At 38.1% G+C, this 12,657-nt stretch overlaps 1 protein-coding gene across 1 annotated transcript; it reads left to right on the top strand.

Moving 5' to 3' along the window:
• Positions 1 to 2,914: 2,914 nt before the first annotated feature.
• Positions 2,915 to 6,356, top strand: PIT1 (RING/FYVE/PHD zinc finger superfamily protein). Its single transcript, XM_090004031.1, has 7 exons — positions 2,915 to 3,049; positions 3,140 to 3,211; positions 3,331 to 3,401; positions 3,656 to 3,797; positions 3,935 to 4,015; positions 4,740 to 4,835; positions 5,926 to 6,356. The coding sequence occupies exons 1-7, from the start codon at positions 2,918 to 2,920 to the stop codon at positions 6,034 to 6,036; spliced, it is 705 nt and encodes a 234-aa protein (XP_089860157.1). The 5' UTR covers positions 2,915 to 2,917; the 3' UTR covers positions 6,037 to 6,356.
• Positions 6,357 to 12,657: the final 6,301 nt, after the last annotated feature.

Here is a 12,657-nt window from a genome sequence, read left to right as displayed (position 1 = left end):
CCAATTGATTTTTTCTTTATGGTTTCACCCTTCTAAATGCCATGTAAGTTGTTGCAAGAAAAAATCATGCACCATGATTTCGACCAAACAAAAAAAAACTGTTAAAGAAAAAAATAAAATGGCCATGTTTGTTATATTTTCTTGTTGGCAGTCAGTTATAATATTGTGCTAAAAATCAGTGTCATCTGATCTAAAGAAAGAGAAAAAAGAAAAGAAAAGAACTGCCTCACTTATCAGCTATATGTTAGAAGCCACCAACCTTTGAATTACCCGTATTATTGGCTTTCTAGTAAGATCCATAGCTAAATCCCAACGCGGATATTACTAAGCTGGGGCTCCAGTCGACCTGAATAACATTCGGGCTTGTACTTTTATGTTCATATCCATAAATTCAGGTTCGGGTCAAGTCAGATAACCAATGAATCTGATCCATTGATTACCCTAAACCCAAATTTTCCCATGTCCTTGGATTGTAAATTCAGCACAAGTGCTATTGTCGCATGCAGTAACTAAGGACAATATTATTATTGCCATTATTATTATTCATTTTTTTTAAAAGGACACTTTACTAAAAAGAAGAGGAAACTTTAAGTTGCTCAAGAAAAAGGTGCAAGTCATGCTCCCTGCACAATCATTGATGGCATGCCTAAGCCCATTGATGGCATGCACTCAAACAACAAAACCATGATTTCCCTAGTACACATTTTCTATTCTTTTGTTGACAAAGTATAATCTTTAGGGAACACTTCACCAAACTTAATAACAAAGTATATCATTTCTACGCAATACTTTTATCAAACTTAGTGCCACAACACTTCTATCCATAGCAATTGGATATCACAAAGTGCACATTTTGAACTAGGGTGTCAACGGGTCGGGTTTATCCAGACCAAACCCTATAGGGTCGGGGTATGGTGACAAATAAAAAGACCCAATTAAGACCCAGGTCCAGACCCGAATGTCCAATTAATACATGGATTCAGGTATAGTTTGTGAAATTTTATACCACAGCGGAGCCCGACCTGAGTTCAGATTAGGACCCTCAATTTTTCAATGTAAAAATGATAAAAATATTATTTTACCAGGTATGATCCAGGTCTGGTTCATGTAGTTTTTATCAGGTCTGGGTATGGTTTCTCTTATAGTAGATCCGATTAGACTCGGGTACGGACCCGATGCCATACCCGAAAAATCTTGTCCAAGTCTGATTTCACATTGGCTGATTTTGGTTCTAAGGGCTGGAGGTTCACGAATCTCAACTCCTCATTTTCGTGTGCATAGAGGATTCGCCTCGGATTTTGGTGTGGGCCCCACCTTGAATTCGATACGTACGTTAGAGATCCGAGGTATTCAAATGCACCCTGATGGACAAGCCGGAGTGGCATTTCCAAGCATGGAGGTTGACCCATTAGCAATCTCAAATGGACCCGAACTCGGACCCGAACCAAGTCTCTTGATTGCCATTGAGGCAGCTAAACATAAATTTGCAATAAGTCAGGTGCCTGTATGTAAATTATCCTATATGGCCTAGTGGGATGGGGGCATAGACTGTTTGACGGGCAGTCTAGGTTCAAATCTCATGGGTGTCACCCTCCTGCATAAGCTGAAGCTTGTTAACTCTCTAAGTCAAGCGGTAAGCTCTGAGAGTTTTAACATGAACAGAGACCGTAAGTACCGCAGGCTGAGCCAGAGTGGCTAGGTCTATGTGCTCGGAGCGGTTTCTCCCAGTAAAAAAAAAAAGAATGGGGAAAGCTAAAATGACATCATGGCCCAAACCAAGTCGAGGACCCTTTCAAAATTCAAACATGAATGCTTCCAAACCATTCAAACTTTAAAACATGCAGAAAAAAAATAATAAAAAAAATATAATTTGTGAACCCCCACACGGCTTGTCACCATGGTACATGATGAGGGTGCCCTTCTCTTTTCAACAAATGACATCAGTGCAGATAATAGGTTGAACTTCACCATGTAAAGCTTCTCAACTAATGGTCTTAGGCTCGTAGATAGGGAGTTTTTTTCTGTACCCTTGTGCTGCAATGTAAGAACACTTGTGCTGGTAGGGGTCTGCCTAACCCCAGCTTGATCATAAAAAAAAACTATGTTATGTGGTTTAGTCAGGTGGTCCAAAGATGACCATACAGTGACTTGGTTGATCATAACAACCATGTTAGACTAATAGGTTAGACCCTTAGACTCAACCTTTCCCCATACCCCAGGTCTCCATCTGACTTGGGAAGGCACATGGAGGTCAATTATGTCTTGCCCAACTAGATCAACACCCAACCAAGTTGTGAAACTTCCCAACTAGACAAGTCTAAGCCTTCTATTTGGTCAATGGGTACAACACATCCAAATTTGAAGGATATCTGAATACATTTACATGTAAAAAAGTGGATTTTATACCAGTTTTTCAAAATCAGAATCCGTTTTATCCAACATCCTATTAGTTGAACATGGTCTTGGCTGCATTCTATTTGAAACCAAACCGTGAATATATATATATATAGCATTTCAGTTTGAAGGGTATTTTGGAATTAAATTTATGGACATCTATGATTCAAATTCAAAATCACCCATTAATCTAATCATCATTATTTGTCCAGTGCAAAACTTGCTCAGAGGACAAGGCCAATGATTGACAATTTTGTTTAAAGAGGGAATGAATGTGAATTAGGGGATAAGAAGCCCAAGGTGGCGAGTTTGTGGACATTCGTGGTCTCTCCTGTCTTTAGCCAAGTGACCAGATAGACTTTGACAATTTCTAAAGTCCAAGTTAGACGGTGGGGAAGGCAATATAAAGACCAAGAAGGATGCTAAGTTGCTAACGTCTCTCAAAGGAATCATTTCAAGTTTACAAAACAAGGGAAGAAAATATCCCACAAAAAAGAAAAGAGAGAAGAAAATAAGAGAAGAAATGGGGGATCATGTTGCGTTGCTTGTTGATGACTGCAATCCTTCGGTGCCTCAGTGTAGGATTTGTCATGAAGAGGAAGATGAAGACCCCAAGAACATGGAGAGCCCTTGTGCTTGTTCAGGCACTCTCAAGGTGTTTTTTTTTGTTTTATCATTTGTTTTCATTGGGAAAGGTATCTTACTGTGTTCAAATTTATTGAAAGTGGTTTGCTTCTGTTTGCAGTATGCTCATAGGAAATGCATACAAAGATGGTGTAATGAGAAAGGGGATACTGTTTGTGAAATTTGCCTCCAGGTTTGGATTTTTTCTTGTTCTTTTCCCTTTTGGGGTTATAGATAATAGATGTTTTTTTGGTGTTTGGGGGAGTTTTTTGTTTTTTTTCGGGGAAGATTCTGAGTTTTGGGAGGTTGCAGAAATTTGAACCAGGGTACACAGCACCTGCTAAAAAAACAGATGGTTTTGGACGCATACCTCTATTTATCAGGTTTGTGCTCTCTCTCTCTCTCTCTCTCTCATATTTTCCTTTTGTTCGGTTTCTTGAAAAAAGATTTTGTTGGTGTCTTTTTGTCATTCCTCCCATGTTTTCTTGAAAAAATATTTTCTTAGGGTTTAGTAGTTATTCTGTTCTGCCCTGCTTATTGGAGGTTCAGAAGAAGAAAAAACAAAAAAGTATTTTGATTTTGTGGGTGTTGGGCTTAGATTTGTAATCCATGACAATAAAAAATGATGACTCTGCAGGGGTGAGTCTCATACTACTAGAGAGGACCTGGAGCTCCAAAATCCAGGATTAATTGCAATCGTTGCAGCAGATGGTGATTTTCCTGAGCACAACTATAGGGAGAGCTCTCTTTCAACATGTTGTCGATCCGTGGCGCTAACGGTAGATTTAGTCTTTCAAATCCCCCTATTGTTTCTATTGAGTTTTTTTTTTTTTGACTTCCTAGAACTCTTTCTCTTTGCAATTGGGAAATTTTGGTTTTTCATTTATATGTTTCTTGGTGTTGTTTTGAACTGCAGTTTACTGTTCTCTTGCTCATACGTCATGTTCTTATTCTGTTGAGGGATGGAGGAGAGCAGTATGCTTTTACACTGTTCACTGTAAGCTTTTTTTTCCTTTTCTTCTTCCTCTTCTCTGTTGCTTCCTTTTGGTCCTATTTTCTTATCTTATTTTTGTGTCCTTCCTTTTTTCACCTAAACTCATATTGCCAAATCCGTTATTGGAAATGTTCAATTCGAATTTCATGACTCGGCTGAGTCTGATAATCAAACTGGTTCCATCGGTTTGACTGGAGATGTCATCAGAGTAGTGCTAAAGGTAAATGGGAAAAATTAAGAAAACAAACATGTGCAATGGCTGCCACGTGTCAGTAGCCCATCATGGCTGCTTGTTTTAATTGCCATCGGAGGGGGGCAGTCATTTACTGTTGTTTTTTATAGGGATGAACTTGACTGGTAAAACCGGAGAAACTATACCTGTTGTTGCCCATGGCTTGATGAAATTGGTGCATCCTATACGACCTTGCTACTATTTCAGATTTTGACTCTTAGGACTCAAATAATTATCGTTATCATAATGTAGCTGATATAGCATTATGGAATGCCCTTCTAAGCAATTGGATTTCAAGCCTTGGATAGGCTGGTATGATACTGTGGGGGAAATGCTGATCCACCTAGCACACAATTGCTTGCTTTCATTTTGGCTTCACATATACAAAACCACATCAAGAATTCTTCTTTTCTTGAATGTTTTCTTTTCCTCTTTTTTTGCGGGGAGTCTTAGTTAAAGGGTTCTCTAATTTTTTCTCATTGGTAAAATTTACAGCTCTTTCTTCTAAGAGCCAGTGGAATTCTACTTCCCTTTTACATAATGGCTTATGCAATCTCTGCAATCCAACGCCGGCAACAAGAGCATCTGCAGGTGAGCTTTGTGTTTGCTTCTCTTCCTCCCCCTTGCTATTTATTGTGTGTGAAAGGTATATACAAGTGAAACACATAATCTTCATGACCTTGTTTTATATATGTAGACATCACAGGTTTGACATGATTCTTTAAATAAATAATTAGGTTTTCCTCTAGTGCTATGGTAGTGTCAGATTATGTTGAACTAGCCATAACTACTGTCACTATAAAAAGTTCTTCAAAAACCCGTTTTTCATCCATTTGAAGTATAACTCAATAGATTATTTGTTTTGTTTCCTTTAGCCCCTCAAGAATTTCATATGGCTTTTATGACCATATCATTGGAATATTAAAAACGGCACAACCTTCTTTGTGAAACCACATTAGGTACATAATTCAGCAAATTTTAATTGATTTACCTGGCATCTTTGTGATTCCTACCCATAATGTGGGGTTTTCTACTATTTAATACTAAATTAGTTTGAGAAAAGGCAGTGTCCTCCCATATCCAAAGGATATTATGGTCATTCTATCTACTTGATGCTTTACTTGGTCCTGTTACAATAAAAGTTAGTTGCCTTTCAAACCTATCCTTAATTTTGGTATCTAATTTGAGTCTTGAATATCACTCCTAGTAGTATGAGAAAAAGATGTATCCTCCCATATTGATAGGAAGGATATTATGGTCATCTGATATGATTGATGATGCTTCAGCTTCACTTGGTTCCTTTGCTATAAAAAATTTGTTGTCTTTCTTAAGTGTGGTATCTAATGTGGGGTACCTTTTTTTTCTCTGTTATAACAAGGAACCACAAATATCAAGCCCTAATTGGCCCCTTGGTATCTGAATTTCTTTTTTGAAAATTTTACAAAAAACATGCCTAAATTTTGAAATATTATGAATACATGCCTACTTAAAACAATTCTCAAAAGTCAGGCGTGTATGTCTCAAAAGTTAGGCATGTGTTTTGTAAATAGGCCAAAAGTTAGGCATGTTTTTTTATAAAAAAAAAAAAATCTTTTTTCTTTTTTGATTGACCAGATTGGTTTAGGCAGACCGTACCAGAATGCATGATTAATGCGGGCTATCTTTGAATCTTTTGCTTTAGGAGTATGATGGTTCTTACAATGAAAGGAACCAAGATGATGATGATGATGATGATGTTGATGACGAAGAAGACAACGATGATGATGTACAGCAGCAGCATCTTGAAGTCTAGTGCTTGTTGATATGGAAGATGGTAGCATATAGAGATCTGGTTCATTGATATGGCACCAAGTCAAGCAAAGCTCAAAAACCTCCAAGGAGGAACCAAATTTCAAACAGAAACCGCGTAGGAAAACACACGGCATTGGACTGCTGCCTACAACCATGAAGCTTCATCTGAGCTGTTTTGGACTTGGAGCTATTTTTAGATTTTATACCTCAATTTTAGATAGCTATACAGTTGTATTCATGTGGATAAAAAGAAAAGAAAAAGAAGAATATTTATTCTTCACTGCTGCATATTCTGAATTTCAAGTACACAGTGAGAATCCATTGCCTGCTTTGAATTTTTTTCACTTTGCATGTTTTTTTATTGATCGCCACCATGGTGGGCCCTACCTTCGGTGAGTGTGCCTTTCGCCGATGGTGTTGTCCAATAGAGTAAAACTGAACAGAAAGAAAACAAGAGGAAAATGATCATACTGTTCTGGCAAAATAGCGTGATTTTCAAAATACTTTAACAATTTGATAAAATTTCTCACATATCCAAAATTTTGATTCCTGTTTTTTTAAAGATATTTTTAACCTTCCACAAATATAGTATGACTATCGCACCTTTTACTTGCAAATGTCCCCAAATTGTGTAAGGGAAAAAAATGGCACAATCATGTGCTGTTTTTTTTTTCAGGCCGGAGGGCATCCATTTGCAATTCATGGTTGTGAATGTCCTCGAAATGTGTGAACCTCTTTGCAAGCCTTGTCCTATCTATGCCTTATGCAATTTTAGTAAAAAAAGGTTTGCATATTTTGGGGACCTTTGTAACTCAAATGTTGTACTTTATTTGCGAATGTCAGGCAAAGAGCTTCTTGTCTGGTATTTGCAAAAGTGTCGCTAAAAGCAAAAAAAACTTTTAGTGATGCTTGTAAAGAGGTTCTTTGCCTTTTAGTGTGCACCGCATGTTTTGGGGACACTCACAACTACTTTTTTTTACCAAGGTTCGCACATTTTGGAGACATTCACATGTTAAGAGTTGTGATTGTAGCACTATATTTGCATATGGGTAAAAATGTCTTAAAAATCAAGGATCAAAATTTTGGATATGCTAAGAATTTTGACAAATTGATAAGTATTTTAAAAGATGCATCATTTTTGCAAGGACAGCAGGAACCTTTACCGTATTTTATATTGGGCAATGCATCATAAATAGTTTGAAGCACAGCTAGCAATTGTTGTGATGTAATATTTATTTATGGAGTACAACCAACCCACCCACAACGGATTTTGGACTTGGAGTTATTTTTAGATTTTATACCTCAATTTTAGACAGCTATACAGTTGTATTCATGTGGATAAAAAGAAGAATATTTATTCTTCACTGCTGCATATTCTGAATTTCAAGTACACCGTGAGAATCCATTGCCTGCTTTGAATCTGTTTTCACTTTGCATGTTTTTTTATTGATCCCCACCTTCGCTGATTGTGCCTTTGGTCGATGGTGTTGTCCAATAAAGTAAATCAGAAAAGAAAGAAAAGCCATATTTTATATGGAAAATGATGTACTGGTCCTCGCAAAATAGTGTTTTCCAAAATACTTAACAATTTGATAAAAAAATTTAAGTATCCAAAATTTTGATTCTTGATTTTTTAAGACATTTTTAACCCTCCGCAAATATATCCCGACCACCGCACCCTTTACTTTCAAATGTCTCCAAAATGTAAGAACCTTAAGAAGAAGAAAAAGAACGGTGCAAGCATGAGGACATGGGTGTGCCATTTTTTTTTTTCAGGCACAAGGTTATCCAAAAATACAGTACGACCTTTGCAAATCATGATTGTAAATATCTCTAAAATGTGTGAATAATACTTTTACATTTACAAATGTTTTCCTCTCTTCGCCTTAGGTGACTTTAGTAAAATGAAGTTTGCATATTTTGGGGACTTTAGTAACTCATGGTTGCAAATGTAGTAATTTATTTGTGAATGTCAGGCAAAGGGTCTCTTGCTTGATATTTGCAAAAGTGTTGTTAAAAGCAAAAAAAAACTTTTAGCGATGCTTGTAAAGCACCGCTAAAAGTTCTTTGCTTTTTAGCATGCCACACACTTTGAAGACATTCACAACCGTGAGTTGCGAACGTTGTACTATATTTGCAATTGTTCTTGTGCCTAAAAAAATTGGCACATCTGGGCATTCGCAAATACTTATAGTTTTTTTTTTTTTACAAAGGTTCACACATTTTGGAGACATTCACAAGTAAAGAGTCGTGATGATCATGCTATATTTGTGAAGTGGCAAAAATGTCTTAAAAATTGAGAATCAAAATTTTAAATATGCTAAGAATTTTGACAAATTGATAAGTATTTTAAAAAAAATATGCCATTTTACAAGGACAGTAGGGACCTGTATTTTTATATTGGGCAATGCATCATAAATAGTTTGAAGCACAGCTAGCAATTGTTTTGATGTAATATTTATTTATGGAGTACAACCAACCCACCCACAACGGGCGCACAAAAGATAAAGTAACAATTTAAAATGCATACAGTAAGGTTCAGGCAAACTATACACTTTTTTTTTATTTGATGACGAACTGAACCCTCACCGAAGCAAAGAAAACCCCCGGTGGGGCCTTATGACTACCCTGCCTTACATGGTCAACCTCTTAAAGCTTTGGGCACACCCGTGTGCCAGCAGGGTTTGATCCGGCGTCTTCATCACATTGCCCTCACAACCACCCGGCTGGCCATGGGGTGGTATGAAAAACTATAAACTGTTAAACTGCAAGATTATCTATATAAAATATTTAAAAGACGTTTGAATACCTCAGATCTCAAATGCAAGAATATGAATTGGTAGCCTCAACTTAGTGGGTGGGGCTTTCATGCACAAGCCAAGGTGTACCATGGCCCCCTAGGGCATGGGTCCTAGCCTGGAGTTTTATGCTGTCGACACAACAACCGTAAGTATGGCAGGCTAAGGCAGCGTGAACAGGTCTTCATGCCGGATGCGGTTTCTTAGTTATACAACAACTACGCCTTCATCCCAAAACAATTGGGGTCGGCGATATGAACCAAAAAAGAAAATCATTTTGGGTCTTCCACATGAATCCTTCTCCTCCAATCATTTCTATCCAATGCCATGTCCTCGGTGAGGTTCAAAGCATTCATATCCTTTCCTATCACCTCCATCCATGTCTTCCTAGGTCTACCCCGACCTCTTTTAACTAATATATTTTCCCATTTCTCCATCCTTCTAACTGGAGCATCATTAGGCCTTCGCCGAATATGTCCAAACCACCGTAAACGATTCTCTCTCATTTTATTTTCAATGGGTGCAACGCCTACCTTCTTACGTATCTTCTCATTCCGAGTGCGGTTTCTTAGTTATAAATTCGAAAAAATAATATGAATTAGCAAATGAGATCTACACCAAATACCCAGCTGTTGCAAACACCTACTACACACCCTCACCCGCTCCCCTCCCCCCTGTAATATAATATAGGTGTTTCTAGGGATGTTCATGGGTCGGGGCGGGGTTGACCTTGATTTATCCATTTAACTAATAAGCAGGTTCTGTTTGGGTTCGAGTTCAGATATTTTCCTGGTCAACCATGAAGAAACCTGTATCCGACCATATAAATTTTTCCAGTTCCCAAACCACAACCCCGGTTCGCTTTTCAGCGGGTCGGATCGGTGTCAGATTGATTGGATTGGGGAATAAAATATTACTATTTTGTTTTCCATTTTTTTCAGCAATTGTCGTCTTGTCGTAGTGGTATTATTGTGTTTTGTGTTAAAATGAGTTTGAGGAGTTCGAATTAGTCAGTGTATTTTTTTTATATTAAAAATATCTAATATACTCCATGCTAATTCAGATTGGGTACCCGACTAATTGGTCCTTTCGTACCCGACCCGAACACTTTATAAGCCTGCACATATCTGGATCTGAACCCAGATAGGTTTAACTCAATAATCCTCAAAACCAGTTTTCATTTGATTCGGATCTTCATTTTTTTTTATCAAATCGGAATTTGCAGATCTGGGTGAGTCGGGTACCCGACCTCATATCCATCCCGTTGATAACCCTAGGTGGGGTAACACCATAACGTATGGTGGTGCATACTTGATTTACATAGGCCTAAGCTCAAAAACAAAATTTTAACCTTTTGATCGTGTAAGTAGTAGGGGTGGTGTCAGGTGGGGTCGGCAAGTTGGCGGGTCAGCATACCTCAACACGAACCCGACCCGTTTATTAAACGGGTCAGCTGTGGCAAACACAAACCCGACCCATTTATTAAACGGGTAACCCGACACGACACAGTTAACCCATTTAATAAACGGGTCGGGTCGGGTAAACGGGTTGGCAGGTTAGCGGGTCGGGTTCGGGTAAACAGGTAAACGGGTTGGCGGGTCGTGTCCGGGTGAACGGGTTGACCCGCCCCGTCTAACCCGTTTATTAAACGGGTCAGCCGGGTTGGCATACCCCTAACACGAACCCGACCCATTTAATAAACGGGTTAGGCAGGTCAACCTGTTTAAGACATGAACCCGTTTAAGCCAAACCCGAACCCGGCTAAGAAGCGGGTTGGCGGGTCGTGTCAGATTTTGCCACCCCTAGTAAGTAGGGATGTAAAGATTCAGATGTTTGCTAAACGGATTCAGATGGTAAAACCTCATACCAGATCAACTTTTTTACATGTAAACGATTTGGATATCTGTCGGATTCGGTAGCAAAAAATCAATACTATATCCACATCAGATTATAACCGGATATGGTTTTGACTTACCAAATACAACTAAATAGAATCAAATTTGGTCAGATATAGGATAAAATGAGATTTATTGACATCCCTGTGTTTAGCACATTCTCTTTGCTATTTGTAAGTGGTTTTATACCACCCTTAGGGCCTTCATGAATTTCACCGTTCAAAAAATGAAACTTTATGATGCATTAGACATAACACCTAATACAGTAAATAAGCCATGCTAAACACATTTGTATGGTTAGATCTGATATTTGATTGCTAGATGTATACAATACCATTGTATGATATCATGGTATAGAACCACCTCTCTCTCTCTCTCTCATTTCATTACATATGCCGAACCATCTCTTTTTTTCTCTCTAACAAGCAAACAAAGTCACTGACAGATCCATTTGTTCGGAGTTCATAGATGCACAAATTTCAAATGCCAATTATCATTGCACATTTTTTTACATTTTTGACTTTAACGTTCATTCATCGACAACACCCTGTTTAACCCCCTTCAAATACAGCATTTACTAAGCCTAATTCTCATAGCACACTTATCCTAACACACATGAATGTCAGGGATTCTATAAACTTTCAAAATGATTGAGAACTATCACATTTTGCCTCCTAATTTACAATAAAATCAGAGGCAAAATCATGGAGAAACAAAAACCTCAGGAGCATGCATACAGATCCAAAGGATTGGTCATCGTCCAAGTTTCACTCCACATTTCACAAGGAGATAAACTGTTGGTTGATGCCATTTATGTATTTAGTGTGGCATCTCCCCTTCTTAGATCTGCTCTTTCCTTTCAGAGTGCTCCAAGCAGGAAAATAAGTGTAAGCTTTGAACTGAGGGCTTGCTTTCCCCCTCTCAAAAAGGCAAGCTTCTACAGAATTAGCCCCCAAAATGTATGCAAAATGAATTTGATACCTGAATGAATCTATTGTGACAGCAATCTAGCTCTGTGCTGAAATTCACTGAGCAAATTTGCATCCAAACATGTTTGTACATCTTGACTCATTCTTACTTTCTCCAGTAAATCTCAGAAAAGGACAGCTCCATTCTCACAATCAAGATCCAATAACTCTTCTGCAGATCTGTTCCTGTGCTTACCATAAACTGCCAAAATCGCAGGACTTCGAATCAGCTTTTCTGAGTACAGAGTGAGGGATGCCTGCAGTTTTGGCCAATTTAACAATTCAAACCATATACAGAATCGGCACCAAAAGAATGAATCAGGGTCAAATTGGTTCCTACTAAACAAATTGGCCAAGTCAACCTCGAATTGGCAGATTTTAGGGTTGAATGGGCACTTTTTTGTATTTTTTTATTTTTTATGATTTTTGGATTACAAAACATTATATCAATCGATTCAGCCCAATTCCATTCAAGCTTGAATCAGCCAATTCTCTGAATCTTTTTGAAAATTGATTAGGCTCAGAATTCAGACTAAAACGAATAAAGCAGTATGGAACAGCCTGTATATTAGTCTTTGTAATCAAGAGAAAGGACTAAAAGCATTGTCACAGGAGTTCAAGAAAAGGACCCCATCACACAGACTACAGAGTGTGTGTGTGTATGGGTAATATCTAGCCATGACGACCTGACCCTCACAATGAGCTAGAAATAATAGGTATGGGATTGAAGGGGAAATATCTAGCCATGGCGACCTGACCCTCTCAATAAGCTAGAAATAATAGGTATGGGATTGTGTTGACCCAATCGGACCTCATAGCTGAATTCAGTATGGTCCAAAAGTTACGGATCAGTTCCTTGATTGTGTTTTTTTTTTCAACAAAAAATATGATTTTATGAGCCTAGAAAATATCATACATTGTAAGCCATTGATTTTTCAAGGATCATAAAAGTGTGCCTGTG

The sequence above is a fragment of the Nuphar pumila genome, chromosome 4 (genome assembly GCF_984573655.1).
Source record: "Nuphar pumila chromosome 4, dmNupPumi1.hap1.1, whole genome shotgun sequence".
Taxonomy (NCBI): domain Eukaryota; kingdom Viridiplantae; phylum Streptophyta; class Magnoliopsida; order Nymphaeales; family Nymphaeaceae; genus Nuphar; species Nuphar pumila.
The sequence above is the reverse complement of the archived record's forward strand: the minus strand, read 5'-3'. Positions and strand labels throughout refer to the sequence as shown.